Below are 23,099 nucleotides of genomic sequence, written 5' to 3'. Positions count from 1 at the left end.
GGTTGTCTGCACAGCGTGACTGGCTTCCCGCAGCAGGCAGGAGTTTGGGGAGGTGGTGGTAGCGACAAAGCGACCCAGGAGCCAGCCGCGGCTGAGGTGGCGAGCTGGGTGCTCTCTCTGTCTCTGACATCCCTGTCTCACATTTGTCTCTGCCAGCCCTCCCCTCTGCTTCTTCCTCGCCTCCCCTCTGCCCCGCTTCTCCCCAACGAGAGTAGCTGCCAGGGATTGGGGAAGCCACCGCAGCGCGGACAGAGCTCTCCCGCAGCTCCCAGAGGCTCCAGCCTAGGGAACCTGGAGGGAGGGAGCGCAGAGCGCGGGGGCGCCTGGGGCAGTTAGGGGAAGACCACGGACCGAGCTCCTGCAGACCCAGGAGCGGGAGAGGGAAGAGAGGAGAAGAGAGGAGAGGAGAGGAGAGGAGGGAGGAGTGGAGAAAGAAGAGGTGGGAGGAGAGACGAAGGAGGAGACAGGAGGGAGGTGAGGAGGGAGGAGCGCAGGGAAAGGAGAGCCCGGCCCCAGGAAGCTCTAGAGAGATTGAGTGTGGATTTTCTGGTGAGATAGGGCGCTCCAGGGAGGAGGGGGAGAGAAGGAGAGAGAGAGAGAAAAGAAGGGAGAGAGGAAAGGAAAGGATAGGGAGAAAGAGAGAGGGAGAGAGAGGGGACGCGTTTTCTCCCCTCTGAGGCAGCGGCGGCGAGGACCTAGCGCACTAGCCTCAATCTTTCCATTCTCATTCCCATCCCCATCCTCATCCCGCCTCCCCGGCGGCAAAGCAGCCAAGCCCCCTGCAGGCACCCGGAGAGCTGCTGCTTGCTTCTCGGAGACGGAGCATGAACACCAACGAAGCCAAGGATTATCTGGCCCGGAGGGAGATCCCCCAGCTTTTTGAGGTAAGGAACTGGGACAGGGAGATGAGAACCTATGATGAGTATGAGTGAGTGTGTGTGTGTGTGTGTGTGTGTGTGTGTGTACGCGCGCGCGCACGAGCTGGGCTGGGCTGGACTGAGCAGTTTCCCAGCACTAGCTCAGGTTCACGGCTGGGGGTAGGTGGTCGTCGCCAGTTCCCACGGCAATGCTGGGGATGGCTTCCCAGAGGCACAACATCCTACCCTCCCAACCCCACCCCCCACGCCTGCCTCCAGCTCCGGACGGCTTAGCTCCTCTTCCTGCCCGAGGGGTGTGCTGGGAACCTTCATTCTGCAGACCAAGTTTCATCTCCAGATCCAGGTTTGCCCCTGCCTTCCTCCGGTAGAAGCCCCATCCCCACCTCACGTGGATCTGGTCACTGCCCAGCAGGCAGGGGCCTGGGCCATTTGTCTGGGCGAGGAAGTGGGGAGGAAGGTGGATCATTGCTTAGAACACACACACGCACATGCACACACTTAATCACACGTTGACTTTGGGCATATAAACTGGAGGGCTGGGAGTAGAGTTCTAGGCTGGCCAGGGAGAAATTGTCATAAATAGTCATCGGAGGAATAGAGGCGGAGAGAGGGACAGAAGGAGGCAGCCGCCCACTTTGATATATTTGCTGGGGGAGGAGGGGAGGCTCGGAAGGGGGAGAGGAGCCTTAGCTGCCCTTTCAATCTTCTGGTCCCTCCAGTGCCAGGGGCGGGGGCCTTTCAGGTGACAGGCAGGCGCCTGCTCGCTCTCTCCTGCGCTTTTGGTGAATGAACTCCTGAGCACGTTTCCTATTAGCCTTCAGAGGCAGCTGATTTCTCCTGCCGGAGCTCCCTGCCTTCTGCAGTGCCTCCTCTCATTCAGTCTATCCAGAGAGAAGAGGAATTGTATTATTTTCCACTCCTGTTGCTCTGTGTTCAATTCGAATAACAGCATTTTCTATACCAGAGGTGAGAGAGGAAACATTGAGAAAGAGAAGAGAAGAGAGTCGGGAGACAGAGAGGGAGAGACAGAAAGACAGACAGAGGAGGACTTGGAGGAAGAGGGGCATCTGTCAGCTCCTCTTCAGGCAAGAGCATTGTATTAAACACTTACCAAGAAGGCCAAAAGCAGTGCTTGCCCTCAAGGAGTTTACAATCTGATGGGGGAAGGGGGCAACACATAAATAATTAGGTCCCTACAAGATCCCTACAAAATCCATGGAGGTCCTCTGAAAGGGGAGGGCTCTGGTAACTCCCATCAGAGATCAGTTTGCTTCTTCTGGGGTACACACACACACACACACACACACACACACACACACACACACACACACACCTTTTTCTCCATAGTGGAAATAAAATTATTCCGAAGTCATGCTGGCTGATCATTCCTAAAGTCTGTGTGGTTTTGCTTGGGTAGAAATGGAAGGAAGCCTGTTGCATAGAACTGACAACTTCTCAGCTGGAGTTGGAATTAGGGTTAGTCATCGAGGAGGGGTGACTAGGTGCTAATGTTCTGAAAGATGATTAATCAGTATAACAAACTAACAAACATATTTTAAACTTAAAATAGTTAAGACTACTAGGTTACTTGTAAATGAATGCTTTCTTAAATCTGACCACCAGATTTATAAAATGGGGCAGAAATGTCTAGAAAGTGGAACATCATGATACTTTGAAGGGTCTATGAACTTCTCAGAATGGAGAGCTCCACCAAGCCCAGGAAATCTGTCTTTCAGCTGCTAAGTCCTAGGGAACTGTCTGAGGCGCACAGGAGTTAAGTCACTTGTCCAGGGGTCCTACAGAGAATGAATTTGAACCTTAGTCTGCCTGACTTCCCCTGAAGCATGCGATCAGCCAATAAATCCAGTAACAAATGTTTATTAAGAATCTACCGTCTGCCAGAGGCTGTGCTGGGCACAAGGGATGCAAGTCCAAAGAATGAAACACCACCATGCTGCTGGTCAGCTGGGCTGGAAACCTTAGAAATCAGTTCTTTCTTCTCCTTCACTCCTCCTATAGCCAGTAAGTTGGTTGCAGAGTCACAGCATTTTGGAGTGAAAAGGGGGTTTAGGAGCCACGTAGTCCAGCTCATGTGTGAAAGGAATCTCTGATATACTGGGAGTGGTTGTATACTGCTTGGAGGCCTCCAAGGAGGGGGAGCCGACCACCCTGGGCTTGTTAATTCTACCTTCCCAGTATGTATCCTACCCATTTCCTCCTCCATTCCAGAGGATGGTCACCACTTGAGTTCAGAGTCTGGCCACCTCTTGCTGGGATTATAACAACCTTCTCGTTGGTCTCCTTGGCTCCACTTTCTCCCCCTCCAGCTCATCTTCGGCACAGCTGTGGAAATAACTTTTCTAAAGCACAAGTCTGACTATATTCCACTGAATCTTCAGGGGCTCCCCACAAATCATAGTTCCCTGAAAGGAACTTTAAAGGAAGTGGTACAATGCAAAGTGGGTCTGGTTCAAATCCTTGCTCTGCCACTGCCTGCCTGAGGGGCCTTGGCTAAGTCACTGGACTTCCCTGGGTTTCCATTTTCTCATCTATACCATGAGGGAGCTGGACTAGATAAACTTTAAGGGCCCTTAGGTTCTAATTCTATGCTACCAGAGATCACTAGTGCAAGCCTCTCATTATACACATCTAGAAACCGAGGCCCCCAGGGGTCCAGTGACCTAGCCAGGTCCTACAGATAATAAGTCACAGAGTCAATGCTGGAAGGAAGGTTCTCAGTCCCAATACACCAATACACAGAACTGCAGAACTGCCCTCCGATAATGTAAGCCAACAAATAGGGTAGTAGATCAGTGAACAAACATTTATTAAGCACCTACTGTGTCCCAGGGCAATGAAATGATATTTGTTTTGTTTCAAAAGTGGTCAGTGCTAGATTCCCTGACCCCGGAGGTGCCAAGTGACTGCTTGTTCTCTCCTGCCCTCAAGGTGGTTCTATTGTACCCAGAGAGATAGTAATCTACATCCATAAGCACTTGCGGAATAGAGACAAGGTGATCTGGAGGTGGGGCACCAAGTCTGGACGGGATGAGGCATTCTAAGGGGGAAAGGGGTGATCACAGGAGAAGGGCAGGCCCAGAGATGAAAGAGCCTGGGAAGGTCAGAACCACAGAGTGCCGGAGAGAGGGCGATGCTGAACTCGAGCGAAAAGGCTCGGCTGCCAACAGCTACCATGGATCCGGAGCTTTCAGGGCACAAGGCACTTTGCACAAGTTGTTTCTAAATGCACAGAAGAGGACCAGATATTGCTGCTGGGGAAGGAGACAGCCCCAGAGTTTAGTCTGCGAGGAGTCTCATATTGAGACTCGGGTGGGCTTAGGGATCTCTCTTAGGTCAAGGGTTCTTTGCCTTGGATGTTTGAGCTTTATCAATAACTTGCTTCCTTTCCAATACTACATATCACATTTTATGCAAACAAAAACCGTTCCTCTGAGATGAGGTTCTCTGGCTTTCCAGACTGGTGGGGGAAAGCACGAAGCAGCTGTGTGGAGTTTGGATGGGGTGGGGCGGGGGGGGGGGGGGGGGGGGGGGGGGGTGGGTCCGAGGCAGGGAAACCAATTGGGAGGGGTTACAATGGCAGGCTTCTATTCTTGGGAGGTGGAGGTGGGGATAATGCAGCCAACATTTTAGAAATGTACTTTCTTCACTTCAGAAAACCGAATTTAGTTTTGATTTCGTCTGGCAGTCAACAAGCATTTATTAAGCACCTACTATGTGCTAGGCATTGTGCTAAGCACTGGAGATAACAAAGAAGGGCAAAAGACAGTTCCTGCCCTCAAGTAGCTCACGGTCTAATGGGGGCCACAACGTGTAAACAATTAGATACAGACAAGCCATAGAGAGAAAGATACATATATACATACATAAACACACACATACATGTAGATGCATGTATGTGTGTGTATATACACGTATGATAAGTTGGCAATAATCACCTGAGGAGAGACATTAGTATTCAGAGGTGTCGAGGAAGGCCTCTTCTGGAAGATGGGCTTTTAGCTGGCCCTTGAAGGAAGCTGGGAGGTCCAGGAGGCACAGGGGAGGAAGGAGGAAGTACCAGACATGAGGGATGTCACTGGAACGTCTGGAGTCTGGAAATGGGGCACCTTACATACAAAACAAACAGCCAGGAGGCCTGAGGCACTAGATCCAAGAGTGTGTGGGGGTGAGCCAGGTATAAGAAGCCTAGAGAGGGAGGAGGGGGCCAGGTTATCAAAGGGTTAGACCTGAAACAGAGAATTTTGTGTTCATTCCTGGGGGCCATAGGGATGCTTTAGGAAGATCACTTTGGTAGCTGAATGGACCGGAGTGTCAAGAGACTGAGGCAGGCAGACACCACCCCACCCCCACCCCCTAGCGGCCATTGCAGTAGTCCAGGCATGTGGAGATAGGGGTCTGCACCAGGATGGGGGCAGCATCGGAGGAGAAAAGGGGGCGTATTCCAGAGATGGCACAGAGGGGAAATCAGCAGTCTTCGGTGACCTCTTGGCTATGGGGAGGGGGATGATATATTAGGAAGGCAGAATTTATGATTTCAAAGAGAATCTCATATGTGCCTAAAAGGTCCGGAACCGCAAGATATAAGGAATTCTCTAGGCAGAAGGCAGGAGAACTAAAGCATGTATTTACACTCCACAATAACAAGCCCACAAACCAGTGTCCCCATTTTGATATTTTCATCAAAAGCTTCCAGGCCCAATAAGTCCGCCTCACAAGGGTAACCAGGAGGCCACAGAGAAGCGAGATGGTATAAGGCAAAATCGTATACATGCTTCCCCTCTACGGTAAGAAGATTACCCACTAGCCTCTAGTCAGCTCTGCTACGGGCAGCTCAGCTTCGGCTGTAGGCGTCTCTGGCTCCAACCGGAAAAGGAAAGGAGGATCTTCAAGCTGTCCTCTCCCCTCTTATAGAGTTTTTGACATCATCTAGTGCCGCTTGAACAACCAGGGCCGATTGGTTCTTGACTTGGCCCCTCCCCCTAGCGTAGACCACGTTAACACACCTCCCTCAGCCAGCCCCATGACTCATCACGCAGGAAGCTCTGGTCCTGCCCCGGAAGAGCAAGCCCCAGCATCCAGGGAAGCTCAACAAGGCGAGCTGAGTCATTCAAAGAAAACAAAGTCCATTCTGGCTACAGATTATTATGTCAGAGATTGGGAAGCATCAAGATGACTCCCAGGTGGAGAGTCTGAGGGACTAGGAGGATGGCGGTGACTTTGATAGTCATGGATGGAAGGCTGGAAGGAGGGAGAGTTTGAGAGGGAAGATAACGAGTTCAGTTTGGGATGTGTTGAGTGTGCAATAGCTAAAGGCAGCTGGAGATGTGAGATTGGAGATTAGGAGACCCTGGGGCTGGACCGGGAGAATCTGAGAGTCATCTGCATAGAGATAATGTTTGGACCTTTGGGAGCTGATGAGCCTTAGCATGGAGGGGGCAGAGAGCTCGGGCCAGGGGGACCTCCAAGGTTAGAGGCGGGACCTGGAAGAAGATCTGGCCAAGGAGACTGAAAGGAGTGGTCAGACAGGTAGAGGAGAACCAAGACAAAGCAGTGTCACGAGCCCAGAGAGAAGGGACCATCAGGGAGAAGAGGGTATGTGTCAAAGGGTGCCAAGAACTTTAGGCTGGGGATCAAGGAAAGGCCTTGGATGGGCAATTAAGAGACAGCTAGTAACTTTGGGGAGAGAGAGTCAGGTGAGTCCCCGCAGCTGTACCGGAAGTTCCGGGCCTCTTAGGCACCTTAGCTAGTGATTCAGTCCAATATTCTACCCCAAATGCCTTCTACAGGCTGTATTTGATAGGTCTCATCTTGAAATGTCTCTGTAGTTTTAGAACAGCCTATCATAGATTTGGGGCTGCAAAATATCTTAGAGCATAGCTACCTGTCTTCATTGTACTGATAAGGAACCTGAGGCAGAGACAGAGCATGCCTTGCCAAGATCCCAGGAGGCAGGATTTGAACTGACATCTCAGCCCTTTTCCCACACTGCCACAAGATGAAATGCTGCCTTTTCCTTGCATTCTTCCTTGATTTTTATGTGATATTTTATCCTTTAGAGAGCCATACTTTGTGTGTATCTCCTAGTAGAGATTTGGCAAATAATTTGAATGGTGTAGATGAGGAGCTCTTACCTGTTTCTGGACATAAGCCTATGGACCCCACGTGGGAATAATGTTTATAGACGAAGAAAAGAAAACACATAGGATTGCAATGGAAACCAGTGACATTGAAATACAGTTATCTGGATATATTTTGTTATTGCGTGCAGTCATTTCGGTCCTGTCCACAACTCTTCAGTCACCCCATTTGGGGTTTTCTTGGCAAAGATACTGGAGTGGTTTGCCATTTCCTTCTCTACCTAATTTTACAGATAGGGAAATTGAGGCAAACAAGGTTAAGTAGTATATGTATTCATTAAAAAAAAAAAGTTGTCAGACCTTAAGTTAAGAACCCCTGGGGAAGATAAACAAGTGATTTGGATCTTCCAAGACCAAGTCATATGTATGTGTATGAGTGCACGCCCACATATATACACATACGCGCACATATAAGCATCTCCTGGTGTTCATAGCCAAAGCAGCTAATGGGGCTTGTCCCAGGGCACTGGCAGATGGTTGCTGCAGGTGGGGATCCATGGGCATCCGGAAGCCTGAAGTGTAACTTACCCTAAAGGCAGTCCCCACCTGGCACCTGTCAGAAGAATTGTTGTCTTCCAGTCCTGACAATAGGTATCATTCTCCTGGTGGTCCTTGTCAGACGAAAAGGCAAGACTCACACTAATGAGATCATGCGTCTTTCTCTCTCCCCCACCCCAGGCTTCCCCCTCTACTGCCCCTTCATGTATGTCTTTTCCTAAGGAAGTTGGGAAATCATCATTTGTTCCATCAGCTTTTGTTGAGGGCCTCTTAACTGTGAAAGATGGATGGCTCTGCTAGTCATCTCAATGTCCTTGACCATCTGGCTTGATCCTGCTGCTCTTCTAGGCTTGCTATGGATTTCCCCTTTCCCCAACTCTGTGGTCCAGTCAAGCTCACTTCTTTCTCATCCTGTGTGTGTCCCCTCACACCAAGAGGGTCCAGTCTCCTCACAGTTGCCTCTTAGCTCCTCTCTCCCCTCTTTTAAAACTCAGCCCGAAGGAAAACTCTTCAGGACAACTTTCTTCATTCTCTATCCCCCAGCTGCTTGCTCTCACCCTGAAATCACCCACGGCTGCTGGTCACTTGTATGGGTACCTGTTGTTTCACCTGATAGGATGGGATCAATCTCATTAGATGGTTTCATTGCTGTCACTGAGTCCTTAATGGCTCGTCCAAAGCCTTACCCAGAATGGTCTCTGAACAGCTGTTGGCTGAAATGAAGGAAGGAAGGTGGCCACTGCTGCCATGACAGCAGACCTTTATCATCTCAGGAAGCAGCTGCTTCAGGTTCATTCCAAAACTCTGGCCTGGCACACAGTGGCCACTTCATGAATGCTTCATGTCAGTTGGTCTGTCTATTGTTTGAGGAAAGGAAGTCCAGGCTCTGCTCTTGAGGAATGTTCGAGTTTCAGTTGTGTTCGGGACTGTGCACTCTAGTGTGGTGTGGATGGGTGTGTCCCACTAACATCCTTCTGAAAAATCAAGTGGCAACATTATCCATCAACAAGCATTAATTAAGCAATTTCCATACGCCATCGGCTCCATAAAACTTTACAACATTACGAGGGGCTCTTACTGCCGCACACACGAAATGGTGGTATAAATAGTAGACCCTGAATGGGGAGATTTGTTGCGATTCGTTAGTGCCAGTTATTATCAGTGTCACTTTGGGCAGATCCTGTCTCTGCTCTGGGCCTATCATGAGAAGGCTGGACTAGGTAAGGCACCTCCCAACCAAAGATATTATTGCAAACTGAGCCTGACTTGGCCTATATTATATGGGGAGAAGGGAAGGAAGATTCTGTACTTAAGTGAATAGAAGGTAAAAATACCTGTTTACAAAGTCCAGGCAAATTTCCTGACCAAAGGGACAGTGTCAGGTGAGAGGATCATGGGCTCTTCAATGTCCAACTGTGGGGAACCTTAAAGTTCACCTGGGTCAAAGCTCTGCTGGTGAAGATCCTGCATGATCCTGGGCATGCTCACCAGCAGAGCAAGGACTTGAACCCAGGCCCCATCCCCAAGCCAGTGCCCTTTCTACCAGGCACTGACCTCTGGGGGCAGCTAAAGTCCTAGGATGACAGGAAGGGGCCTCTGGGAGATGACTCCTCCTCTTACAGAAGCTGAAAGAGATCCCAGGGATGTGCTCCATGTCACAAAACCAGTATTCGAACCCTGGCCATCTCCCTCCAAATTCTGTCCTCTTCCCCATACTGTGTCCTGCTGAACAGCAGTGATGATGCATGGGGATGTCCATCCCAATGTAAACCTACTCAGCTCCATGGAATGCACAAATGATGTGTGTTTTACACTAATAAGAGCTCAGGTGCACAGTGCTTTAAAGCCTCTCCACAACCCTGGGAGGTAGGTGCTATCCCCATTTTACAGGTGAGGAAGCCAAGGCAGACAGAAGTGAAGAAACTTTCACAGAGTCACTCAGGCCACAGTTTCTGAGGCAAGATTCTAATTCATGTCTTCAGGACTTGGAGTCCAGTGGTCTCACCACTTTGCCACCCAGCCGTCCTACAACATACTCTTACATCATCCACCACAAAGGTGTCAGAATCATAAGCCGACAAAGTGAGGTGGGCAGAGCACTGAGAGACCCGAGTCTGAGGCCACTTCGGTCATTCTTGTCTAGGTGTCCCTGGACAGATGCTTCATTTGCCCCTGCCCCTGCCAGGCAAAGAGAAGCCAATGCCTCGCACACTCAGAAATACTGTATGCGGGTCAGTTATGATGGTCACTCAAGTGCACTGCAGGAGTGGAGTGAGGCCACAATTCTCAGGACAGTTGATCAGTTCTCTGCCCCAGCCTGGGTCTGTCAGACAGACACCTGGATTATTCCAGGGGCGGAGGAGCGTGGGACCATGAGTCTAGAACCATAAGTCTTCCCCACACCACCCCAACCCCACCCAGCGAGTGAGTCCAAAGTGCACCTTTTATCGATGAAGGTCGGGGCAGAGCTTTGAGTTTGTGGTTCATGGTCCTCCGCGCTATCAGCATCTCCCTGCCACATATCAAGCCACAATGACCATTTATGAGATCCAACTTGGTATCTGGAGCCAGGTCTCTGTCAAATTGAAAAATCCTCCTGAGTTATTATGCTATCTTCACACAAGGGCTTAATAGGCTGAAAAGACAGGCACTCAAAGCACCTACAGATAAAATAAAATACTGGATTGAGAAATGGTTCATCCAGGGATTGGGGTGAGCCTAATGACTCACACGAGACTGCCCCGTCTTTTCATTTCTTCGGACAGTAGCAACAACAGCAACAAAAAGAAACCCCAACTAAGCAATTGGCAACTCCAAGAGCCATGTATTCAACCAGCAAAGTTTTATTAAGCTCTGCCTATGTGCCAGGTAGGCATTGTGCAACTTGCAGGCCTCTCCCCTGGAGAAGCTTCCTTTCTATTGGAGCTTCTATCTAACCACTGAAATGAAGGCTGTTGCTAATAGATATGCCTGGTCTGCGCTGTCCTTGCTTTTCAGAGTCTGTTAAACGGATTGATGTGTTACAAGCCTGATGACCCAGTAGAGTATCTCGAGAGCTGCTTACAAAAAGTCAAGGAACTGGGAGGACCAGAGAAGGTGAAATGGGACACTTTCGTGGGCCAAGAGAAAAGGACATTACCTCCCCTCAATGGCGGACAGTCCCGAAGGTCGTTTTTAAGAAACGGTAACGTATATGGAAACTCTTGGGTGGCTTTATGTAGAACTCAGGCTGCGTCTCTTGGCTATGATGTGATTAATTGGATTTTGTAATCCAGGCTGGACGATTTGGAACGGATTTTTTTTATTTTTCTCATTTCTACAGGAATACCAAATAACTGGACTTTATAGAAAATTAATAGCAGGCAACTCTGATTAAATTTTATATTACTAAGACTTTATTACTTTATAAAACCACAGCACATGGGTAAACTGTCAATTATTCTCAATGTTTCAAATAAGACCTTTCTAACCAAATGAATTACACATTCTTAATCATTACGAATGGATCCATCCTCAAATGGCTCTGTGATGATCTCATCCAGAGACCACAGTAGAGGATGATAGAGATCACCCCACCTGTCCATGCCTATCCATCCTGCGACTCTTGTCTGTGAGCTTCCCTAAGGTCACCACCCCCTAAAGCAATGGGGGCCTCCCTTGTGACATCACCAGGAGAGCAACAGCTCTTGGTCATCCCTCGGCCCATTTTCTCTATCTGTCCTATTTCTTGCTACTTCTCTGGCGTAGTTCCTTGTTTGAAACGTGTTGAGGCCTCCTGTGACCCCTAATAATAGCAATTACATAATACTACATGACATTTCATGAAACTGAGCTGCGATTTATTCTTATTAATATGAACTGTGAATTTAAAGCTTGTACAGATGTAAACACAAAGGCATGAGAATCTTCATTCATTCATTTCCATAAGCATTTATTATGTATCCTTTCCCAAGTATTGTTGGTCAGGCCCTTGGATGATCCATGGATGACCCTTGTGTTGAGTTTTAGAGTTGGGAGAACTGGTTCAGGTGTGAAAGAATTCACTTAGATGATTTTCTCCTAACCAAGGGGAGCTTTACTGACACAAAAGCAGCAGGCTAGCACTGGAAGAAGGACTAGCAATTACAGAGGGACAGGGGCTTGTTTTTATAAGGACAGGATAGGGAAGACAGGGTACCTATGATGATGAGGGGGACAAGGAATTTTATGGTCCAGGATAAGGGGAAGGTTTTATGTTATTCCAAGATAAGGGGAAGAGACCTTAGGCTGCCCTCAGACTCAGGAGAGGTCTCACAAAGTACTGAAAAAGCAACCCTTAATATTAACTCTTAGGGAGCCTTTTGTAAGCACATCACTTCCCCACTGAACCACTAAGCAGGAGAAATCTTTGGAGTGAGGAGGGTCAGAGGTCATTGTCTTCAGTAGTGAAGAGTCCATTTCAGGGGCCGAGAATAGGTTGAGGAGGGGTGGTCAACATGGGGGTGCAGAATGTGGTGCCCACTGAGTCCAGGGTGGAGAGAGGCAAACCACTCGGGGATACCAAGGGTAGAGGTTGGTATCCTAAGAGTTAAAGGTGAAATTTCTGCAGCTGAGAAGACACAAAGTGAACCAGGAGCTTAAAAAAGCAGGAACCAAATAAAACTGATTAGTAACAGTCAGAGCAGGGGAAAGAAGGGAGAAGACCCACAACCCCCAGGAGGAGGTAGAGGGAGGTATCAGGCTACAGCGGATGCCATGCATCCGAAAGGCTGCCTGTATCATCCTTCAATTGCTCAAAGTATGAATTCCATGCAGAGTTTCCAGGGAATAGGGGGAGAGCAGTGGGGAGTAAGCTAGGATCCTGGGAATGATGGTGACACTCCCAGCAATCATGCTCTCTGCCCTGCCCCACAGAGTTCCCATTTGAATTAAGGCATTAGACTCCCAGTCCCAGGGAAGCAGGCCTAATCCTAGGCACAGGGTGGGAATCAGGAGAAGTGGTTCAAGGAGGAGCCCAGGACACAGCATAGCTAGAAAGCACACAGGCAAGTCCCCAAGGTGAGGGCCCTCAATGCTAGTCTTCTTCAATCTCTGGCTGGTCACACCCAGCATCTTATCTCACATCTCATGTCCTGCCTCCTACTTGCTTCGTCTGCCTCACCATCCATCCAAGGGATTTTGAGAGAGGGACAAAGGAGCTGTCCCTGTCTGAGTGGGGGTGGGGATGGAGTAAAATGAGGCTGAAGCAGCGTCCAGGGGATGAGGAGAGTGTGGAACAGGTGTCCCTGTTACACGACCACCTGCAGGTGGACAGCCGATAGCAAGGAGACAGAAATCTGACAGACACAGGGCCCAAAGAGAAGGAGCATTACGTCAGGAAAGAGGAAAACAAAAAAGAATCCAAGAGCCCAGATTGCTTTTATTCACTTTTGACCTACAGGCTTCTCTGATCTTGTTATGTCCTCAAAAGTGTCTACTCTGATTCCAGTTCCTTTAGGAGGATCAGACGCTATTGAGGATCCAACTCTATATATGTAAATATACACAAGGACACTTTTGCAGGTAGAAGCTTTCTACCCTGGAGTTCAATAGTTATCCAGATGAATTTACTTATAAGAAGCTGACTTTTACTCCAATTATCTTAAAAGACTTGAGAGAATTCATAAGTAATTAACTCCAAAACAGTGTATATCAAGACGTAGTTTACAATCAAACATGTTTATACCATGGGCAGCATACCAGGCATTATTTCCATAATACTAACAAGCTTTGAATGAAGTTCAGCTTCCCATTAATGCAAAAGTATTCCGTAAGTTACCTCCCTCTAAGAAATTCTTTTCCTCAAACTTAAGATGTTTCTGATTTACCGTATTTCCCCATGTATAAGATGCACCTTAGTTTTGGGGCCCGAAATTTGAAAAAAAAAAGTGTCACATAAAGTTATTGAATTCAAGTTTTATTCATCTGCTCATAGCTTTCAGGCATCTTTTGGGCAAGTCTGGGATGTGTACACATGCTTAGTCCATTCCGTTTCATGAACCTGAAGCACCAATTGTGCCCGCCTTTGAAATCAGTAACTTCTTTTCCATCAGTGATTCTTCTTGCCTCATGCTGAACCATCCTTGTGGACACAGGAATTCCAATTGCCCTTTGCTCTTCAATCCGCATCTTCAATTCCCTCTCTAAATCAGGCCACTTTGCTGACTTGCCTCCCACGGCCTTCTTCTGCCATGGTGTTTTCAGTAGAGTTTCTTCTTCCCGCAGCCTGTCTCAGATTGTTTTCTCAGTTGGAGGAGGACCAAACTTACGTTCAGCAGCACGATTTCCATTCACTTTCTCACTTTTAACTTGAATTCAACACTGAATGAAAATCTTTTCTGAGCCATTTCTGGGCAGAACGTGGCAAAATGTAACCTAATATACTGGTAACAAACGCGGAACAATGAGTGCAAAGACAACAAGTGCAAAAAAACGGGAAACGCAAGTAAAAAACATCTACAACAGTGAGCACAAAAACAATTGCAAAAAAGCAGGAAATGCAAGTAAAAAATCTACAACCACTGTATAAGACGCACCCAGTTTTTAGTCCCCAAATTTTTCGAAAAAGCATGTGTCTTATATATGGGGAAATATGGTAGTTTCAGTGACTAATAGAATAAAAGTTAGGTACCTCAATCAGTTGTACCAATACCCAATTATTCTTATATCATTTTGAAACATACAAGGACCTTATTCCATACGGACACATATCTAGTAATGGGCAGATGACCAGGCCTAATGCCCATTTACTAAGTTGTTTAAGATACAAAAAGGAATATAATCTTAGGCTGAATAGCTCAGATCTTAAACACACACTTTGTTATAGTAGCTCAGATGTGTCCCAGCCTTAGCCTATGGGATAATGATTCCACACTGTGTTTGCACCTTTGTTTCACAAACTTTTTTTCCCTTTGTCTAATTATTCCCATATCATTCAGAAAGAGTGTTCCATTCCAGGGATTTAATCTTTCACGTGATTATGCAAGAGGTACTAATTTACCCAACTGTTTGGGATATGGGATCACTACACATTCAGATTGAAAACAGCAAGATTTCACATGCTTGCATTGTGCTAACATCTTTGACCAACCACTTCCTTCGATTACAGAAATTTTGCCATAAAAAGGAAAAGCAAGGACATGATAAGATAAAACATCACAGTTCTCCAACCATGCGGTATTACGTCCACCTCATAGCCAGGCTCAGAAATAGTCACATGGGAAACATTCCTTTTCAAAGGAACATGATAGGGAAACTGAGTCAGGCAGCTCCCATCCTAGGCTGAAGCTAAGATTGTCCTCTCTGCTTTTCCCTCCACCTGCAACAGTCACTTTCTCTCTGTGTAGTTTGTGGCATTTCTCCCAGGATTATTGGCTTTTGAATATTGATGGATTTTTAGGATCCACCAGATAATTCAAAACACAATTCATCATAGTCCCAAGAGCTTTTACCTTGGATGGCGAGTTTCACTAATCAAAAACTTGCCAGGACTTACATCTCAATTTTAAACTGGCAAAAGCCAATCATTAGAGATCATTTCTATACACTTGCAAATTCTTAGCAAGCCAAGTTCCTCATGAAGGAATTCATTCACACACAGAGTAATTAATTACCAGCTTTAGGCTTTAGCATTAAAACTATAACCAGCAGACTTGAGATTTTCATAAGTGATAACCAAATTGTTTTAGCTGTAACACAAACAATAAACTTCAAATGACTTCAATTGCGTTTCCAGATCATATAAAAATTATCAATAGAAGGATGGGCTGTCTTTCTGAGTGTAGACTCTGATTGGCAGGCTTCTTTACCTCCACCCATCCTCTTTCACTCTCTCCCCATGGCTGTGATACACCCAGGCTATAGCTGCTGCCCCTCCTCCTCCTTCCTTTTGCCAGGTGGAGGAAGGTGAATTTGCAGTTGGGAGTCCTAGACTGGTCACCGACATAGAAGATTAAGGCAGAAACCTGAGGGACCCACAGACCTCTAGGACCTTTCCTCACCCTCCACGTTATGTCCAGTCAGTTTCTGCCCTAAACCTCCTCTCTTCTTACTACAACCATCCACCCACCTCACTGTTTATCCCAGAAGCATTTCTTAAGCTACCGTCTTCAAGGCCCTATGTAGGCACCAGGTGGAAATACCTGGACACACTAGACATGATCCTTTTCCTAAAAGGACTTACAATCTTAGTAGGGCAGAGAAGATGGTCAGAAATAATTATCATTCAACAGAAAATGCCACTGGAGACAAGTATGGTATAGCAGATGGAAGACAGCTTTGGGGACAAGACTCTTCAGGCCACAGGCCACTCACTAAGATGAGAAGTTAGACGTGATGAGTTGCTGATCTGTACTGGTGGAGGGAGATTCCATACTGGGGAAATCCTAGGTTCAGACCCCTAAAGGAGTAGTAGGTCAATAGATAAGATGCAATGAACATAGGAGGGGAAAAGAACTTTGGGACTGGAAGTATCTTAGAAAGCTTCATAGCGGAAATAACATATGTCTTTTCAATGCATGTATTAAAATAAGATCTTCATCATGTTACTCTTTTGCTCGAAACCTTTCACTGCTTTCTGCCCCACTCCCCATGCCAAGAGGATCCAGGCAAGGCCCTTTTTCATCCTGTTAATTGGTTCTATGAAAATGCAACATTAGGTGAAATGACATTATAAGGGTGAGTAATTTCACAGGAACAGTGTAATAAATGAGCAGTGTTCTAGCAGGATTTCAAAATTTTATGATGGACTAAAGTCAGGGGTTGTAGCAACAATCTGCTAGCAGCTACTGTAGGGGTGTACAACCCACCAACAACCAGCACACAGAAAGCTGCCGACACAGGTTCTTTGATCTGCTTTTCAAAGGAAAGCAACTTTAAGGGGTTAACAATCTTACTTTAATCCAACATATACATATAAATTCACTTAGTTCAGGGGGAAAAGCCAGCACCCTGAACTTCAGAGCAAATACAAACAACTTACAAACATACATTATAAACAGACCAAATGCAATTCATAGTTACCAAGAAACCATCAACATCTGGGTTGAGCAGCTGGGAGGCTTTTAGAGCGGCTGCCTAGAGTCCCACACCAACACTCCTCTAGGAGTAAGAGCCTCAAGCAAATAGCTCTGTTCTCTCTTTTTATATAGTCTTTGGACATCATCAAATGTCATCTGAGCAACCAGAACTTAGGCTCCTACTATTGGCTCTGGTCTTAGCAACTCCCCTTAGGACCCTGGGGGCTTCACACCCACATAGGCTTAGCACCTAGTAGTTAGGGGTTTGGGCCTGGGGCTTTGCACCTGGTAAGGCTCAATCAAAGACACTTAGTTAATTTCACATTCTAAAACAGTTAAAAACTCCCAACTTAATTAATATTACAGGGGTATGCTGCTAAATGTTTAACAACCAGCTCTGTTTTTTTTTAAAGGAACATGGGCTTTTTAAAAAAAAATTTCCACTTAATAGTATTTTTCCCAATTACATGCAAAGATAGTTTTCAACATTCACTTTTATAAGATTTTGAGTTCCAACTTTTTTTTCTTCCTCCATTCCCTTCTCCCTCCCCAAAATGGCATGCAATCTGATACAGGCTATACATGTACAATCATATTAAACATATTTCCACATTGGTCATGTCGTGAAAGAAGAATCAGAACAAAAGGCAAAGACTAAGAAAGGAAAAAAAAAAGAGAGAAAATGGTCCACTTCAATCTGCATTCAGACTCTGTAGTTCCTTCTCTAGATGTGGATAACATTTTCCATTAGGAGTCTTTCGGAATTGTCCATAGATCATCATATTGCTGAGAAAAGCTAAGTCTTCCAGAGTTGATCATTGCACAATGTTGCAGTTCCAGTGAACAACATTCTCCTGGTTTTGTTCATTTCACTCAGCATCAGTTCATGTAAGTCTTTCCAGGTGTTTCTGAAGGCTGCCTACTCACCATTTCTTATGGAACAATGGTACTGCATTACATTCGTATGCCACCACTTGTTCAGCCATTCCCCAATTGATGGGCATTCCTTAATTTCCAATTCTTGGCCACCACAAAAAGAGCTGCTACAAATGCTTTTGTACATTTGGGTCCTTATCCCTTTATTATGATCTCTTTGGGATATACACCTAGTAGTGGTATTGCTGAATCAAAGGGTATACACGGTTTGATGGCCCTTTGGACATGGTTCCAAAATGCTTTCCAGAATGCTTGGATCAGTATTTGGTGTCCCAATTTTTTCCATATCTTCTCCAACATGTATCATTTTCCTTTTCTATCATACTGGCCAGCCTAATAGGTGTGAGGTGGCACCCCAGAGTTGTTTTAATTTGCATTTCTCTAATCCATAGTGATCTAGAGCATTTTTTCATATGACTATAGATATCTTTAATTTCTGCCTCTGAATACTGCCTGTTCATATCCTTTGACCATTTATCATTTGGAGAATGACTTGTATTCTTATCAATTTGACTCAGTTCTCTATATATTTTAGAAATGAGGCCTTGATCAGAAACACTGACTGTAAAAATTGTTTCCCAGCTTTCTGCTTCCCTTCTAATCTTGGTTGTGTTGGTGTTGTTTGGAGAACAAGGCATTTTAAGGTTTTATATACATTATCGATATTTTCTCTATCATTTTCTTAAGCTTAGACAGTCAACAAAACAATAAATCCACCCTTGATTTCTGGTGTTTTCTTCTTTCAGAGGTGTCAATGCTCACACCAAACATTTAACAATCAGCTCTCCCAAGCTGCTCAGAGCTGGCTTCTGCATCTCTGCGTCTAGGTTTCCCCTAACTGAGTCATCCAAAAGTGTGGGCCAGTGTGAAAAGAGCTGGGTTTGGAGTCAGAGGCACTGATTTCTGGTCATGCACCCCTTGGACCTCAGTTTCTCTAACTGAAGTAGGAAGCGTTTGGATTAAATAACATTTGCTGTCCCTTTGAGAGCTTCATCTCTGATCCTATTTTTCCTTAAACTCTCCCTCCATCCTTCAGACCCCTGGGTCTCCTTTATCCTGGTCACTGGCACTGACAACCTCAGAGACACCCTGACTCCTCTCTTCACCACTCCCCCATCCAATCAGCATCCAAGGCCTGAAGTCTCTCCAGCCTGTTCCCTCCTCTTCATTATCAGAGCCATAGCCTAATCCAGGCCTTTCTGGACCCTCACCCAGCCTGCCATCTCTGCCCTCCCTGGAGCCATGCTTGCAAAGCTGTCAGAAGGACCTTCCTGGGTCCAGATGGAACTCTGTTGTTCTCCTGCCCACAAACCCTCAGTGGCTGGCTCCCTATTGTCTCTAAGGGGAGATGCCAACACTTCAGTGTGGTGGTTAAGGTTGGTCCAAGCAGGTGCCACCCTGCCTTTCCAGCCAGTAGTCACAATACACATGCATGCACACATGCACGTGCACACACACACACACACACACACGCACATGCACAACATACACACACAGAGACTAAAACAAACCCCCCAACCACCTGCCATTTCTTGGATTCAGTCTCCCCCTCCTTCTGTGCACTCCCATAATCCTCCTCTCCCCTAGGACGTGCTCCACCCTCTTCTCCAGTTATCAGGAGCCTGAACTTCCTCCTCACCTCAGCTCAGGGACCATCTCTGCCACAAAGCTTCCTTTGGCCCACCAAGGGTTAGTGCTTTCTCCTCTTTCAAATGGCCTTGTCTGAATACGTGTCCAGCCTCCTTGGGGCGTGGAGTCTCCTTGAGGTCAAGCTCTAGAGGCATTCTGAGCCTAGAGGCCCAAGTGAAAATCCAGCCTCAAACATCCTCTGCATGTTTGACCATGGACAAAGCACTCCACCTCCCTCTATCTACCTCAGCTTCCGGGGGATAGCATGTTATGGGGATAATAACAGCAGTTACCTCCAGGGAGACTGTGAGCACCTGTTGTCTTTCTTCTTCACCTTTTTTGTCTTGGTCCCCAGCATAGTGTCTGGCACATAAGAAGTCCTGAATAAGTGATTATAGGATTTAATCTGAGCTCCTCGAGGGAGGGGCTACATCACTTACATCTCCCATCTTCTCTGGGTTTGGCAATGTACATAATAAGCACTTGATTGTTTATCAAATGAATCAACAGTGTTGTCATAGTCACTTAAATATAAACATAGAGACATAAAGAATACATGAATTAAGTGGTGAAGATTGGAATCCTGCTGTTTCCTGTCCGGAGCTGGGATTTCCTCAGCCTAGGATGCTCCCTCTCCCAATGACTGACAACAGGAAGCCCCAAGAACACTGAGAAATTATCCCAGCATGCAAATTCTTTCCCATCCTCAGTCCTCAGAGTCTCTGTGGGACGCACTGTATGGAGCCAAGTGCCAGGCACACAGTCAGCCCTTAACAGAGGTTGATTGCCGCTACGGACACATAAGCATACCTTCCCTCAGTGCCTTCATAGATAGCTGAAGTCTCTTGTGAGTTTCCCTGAGAAATAAAAATTAGGCTTCTAGATTCTTCTAAAATAGACAATTAACCAATCAATCAATTAATTCCAAGAGCTGTAACTAGCCACCGTGACCTCCGAGGCAAACAGAACAAATAGCTATTCCGGCAGCTTTTAAAGACAAAGACAGTTGTTGGGTGTCCCTGCTGGGGACAGCCTGGAGCAGGGCAAGGCTCAGCTCTGAGGTGTCTGTGTGGACTTTCCCAGAGCTCCTGATTTCCCCAGAGGAGTTAGTCCAAGTGATCGCAGTGCCCTCTAAAGTCTGATGCCCTGGGATTCAATCCAATTCGATAAACACTTATTAAGTGCCTACTATGTGCCAGGCACCTTGCTAAGTGCTGGGGCTACAAAAAGAAACCAAAGACAGCCTTGCCCCCACCAGCTCACAATCTAATGCAGGGGAAGGGGAGGGGAACAGCAGACAAACTAATCTATACAAAGCCAGCTCTCTACAGAATAAAGAGGAAATAAGTAACAGAGGGAAGGCTCTGGAAGTCAGAGGGGCTGCGGAGGCTTCCTGGAGGAGGTGGATTTTGTTGCTGTTGCTTGATCTTCCTTATTGAAGAGGACCCTGACATCAGGGGGGATAATGCTATGACCTGCAAGTGAATTGGATTTAAGTGAGGCAGGGCTGTGCAAAGTCACCAGCCTCACTTTCTCCTCTGGAGCCATCTGAGTCCAGTGGCCAGATATAGATTAGGACAACTGGAGATGGCCCCGATGCACTAGGGGACCTTGGCCTTTTCAAGGTAAGGTCTTTAACAGGTCTCAGTTTGACTGAGGCAATGCCTATTCAGTGATTAAAGCTTAATAAGAAATAAGGCAGAAAATGGCCTCTTTTATCTAATAAAATGGAGGAAAGGAGAGGAGAGGGGAGAGGAGGGGAGATGAGGGGAGGGGAGATTTTAGTTGAGACCTAAAGGAAGCCAGAGAGGTCAGTAGTTGGAGCAGAGGGGGGGGGGGTACGGCCAGAGAGAGTGCCCTGTGATAAAACCCTGATTGTCCTATCCCAGTTTTAGTTCTATTTACTTAGATCTCTGGCTTCTTGCCTAATGTGAGAAATATTTGAACCTCCTCCTCCTTTCCTGTTTCAAGGTAATCTTACTTTTTTTCAGTGATGCCTGAAAATGCCAACTTTCCTTATCGGCGATATGATCGGCTCCCTCCAATCCACCAATTCTCCATAGAAAGTGACACTGACCTTTCAGAAACAGCCGAGCTCATTGAGGAGTACGAGGTTTTTGATCCAACCCGACCACGACCGAAAATCATCCTGGTCATAGGTAAGAACATGGATTCTCTAGCAATGGTTTTGCAGAATTTTTAACTTTATGACCTGAATTTTAATGAAAGCTCCAACAACTCACTTTGTTATGCACTGCGAATGTGTTTTGGAAAAAGGATAAAAAGTTGAATATAATCAATCTTCCACCCTAGAACTGCACAAAAAAAAAAAATCAACCAATAGCCCACAGGCAGAGAGAGCCTGCCTGCAAGCACCAGGGCAGGAAAGAGATTCTCTTCCCAAAATATCAAATAGTATTGTTAATAACAGCAAGCAGAGATTCAGAGGAAAAATGGGTGTTCCACAATGACTACTTTAATATCTAGAAGAAGTTAAGCAGGACACTTTAAAAATGGAAGAAATCTCTAGAGGAAAGAATTAGAAGGAGAATAAATAGCTTAGAAGAACAACAGGGAAAATAGACCGAAGAGAAATCAAAATCTCTGTACAACAGCAAGGAGTATTTGAACAAAATCAAAACCTTGGAAAAAAGATGTAAGGTATCTGATATCAAAAACAAGTACCTGGAAAACAGGCCAAGGAGAGATTATTTAAGAATCAATCCAGCCCTCCCTTACTCAAATCAAAGTCAGCAGCAAGTCATGTCATCATCTCTCTAATGTCATGGTTCTCTTTGAAAACGAAGGACAAACACAACAATTTAAGAGTCAATGGACTCCATGAAAGCCACTTTTTTTAGAAAGCCTGGACACTACATCCCAGGAAATTATAAATGAAAACTGCTCGGATCTATTGAAACCATATGGCCGTGTGAAGATAGAAAGAACCCACCAATCCCCCTCTGAAAGAACTCCAAAAGGAAACACCCCAGAAATATTGTAGTGAAAAGCCCAAACTTATCATCAAAGAAAAAAAATGCTACAAGCATCCAGAAGGAAGCAGATCCAGTACCAAGGAACCACAGTCAGAATCAAGTCAACAAGCATTTATTGAGTACCTGCTGTATGCCAGGCACTGTGATAAGCATCGGGGACACAAAGAAAGGCAAAAACAGTCCCTGGCCTCAAGGAGCCCACAATCAAATATAGGAGACAGTATGCCAACAGCTATGCACAGACGAGTGTCTCTTCAGAACCTTCATGTCTTCAAAGGGATTGGCAGAGTTCAATAAGAAAAACTGCGGGATTGGAACATTTCAGGCGCAGGACCCAGAAAACAGCAACCGTCAGAATCTCCTCTCCTTGGGAGGGACTTCGGAGGTTATCCAGTGTGACCCATACCTGAACAAGACTGTCCTCTAGCCTGAGGCTTCAGCGCCTCAACTTGGAGGCGGCTCTCCCTGTTAGGAAGATTTTCCCTGACGTCCAGACTAAATTCACTTCTTTGCCATGTGGCACCCGCTCATCTTAGCCTTGCCCTCTGGGACCAAGTCTGCACATTTTCTAACAGACAACCTTTCACCCTCTTGAAGATGGCCGCCACTCGGGCCTGTAATCAGAATTCCAATTCACTAAGCTATAAGTGGCATTTCTGTTTTCCAAATGGAAATAAAATATGAAACTGCTATTTATTTTATCTATCATTTATTTATCATCTCTCAGTCTCACAGCTATCCATCTGTCTATCATCTATCCCGTGTGTGTGTGTGTGTGTGTGTGTGTGTGTGTGTGTGTGTGTGTGTGTGTGTGTACCTGATTATCTATCTATCTGGCTATTTATCACCAATCTACATCTTCTACCTCTCTCTCATATTTGGCTAGCTAGCCCACTATCACTATGACTTCAATGAGTAAGACATTGTGGGATGAGAGACTGGAAAGTGCCTTCCTAGGAAGCATTACAA

General features: G+C 46.2%; 1 protein-coding gene across 2 annotated transcripts in view; it reads left to right on the top strand.

The window, feature by feature from the left end:
* The first annotated feature begins 490 nt into the window (after positions 1-490).
* AK5 (adenylate kinase 5) overlaps positions 491-23,099 on the top strand; it is a 229,105-nt gene continuing 206,496 nt past the window's right edge. Inside the window, exons 1-3 of one of the 2 annotated variants that reach the window (XM_036754654.1) lie at positions 491-884; positions 10,532-10,718; positions 21,198-21,293. In XM_036754654.1, the coding sequence (XP_036610549.1) occupies positions 825-884; positions 10,532-10,718; positions 21,198-21,293 (343 nt within the window). In that variant the 5' untranslated portion in view covers positions 491-824. Of the gene's footprint in view, positions 885-10,531; positions 10,719-21,125; positions 21,294-23,099 lie in introns of both variants that reach the window. The other variant, XM_036754653.1, reaches the window with a different exon arrangement.

The sequence above is a fragment of the Trichosurus vulpecula genome, chromosome 4 (assembly GCF_011100635.1).
Source record: "Trichosurus vulpecula isolate mTriVul1 chromosome 4, mTriVul1.pri, whole genome shotgun sequence".
Taxonomy (NCBI): domain Eukaryota; kingdom Metazoa; phylum Chordata; class Mammalia; order Diprotodontia; family Phalangeridae; genus Trichosurus; species Trichosurus vulpecula.
Note: the sequence above shows the minus strand (reverse complement) of the source record. Positions and strands in the feature narration are given on the sequence as shown.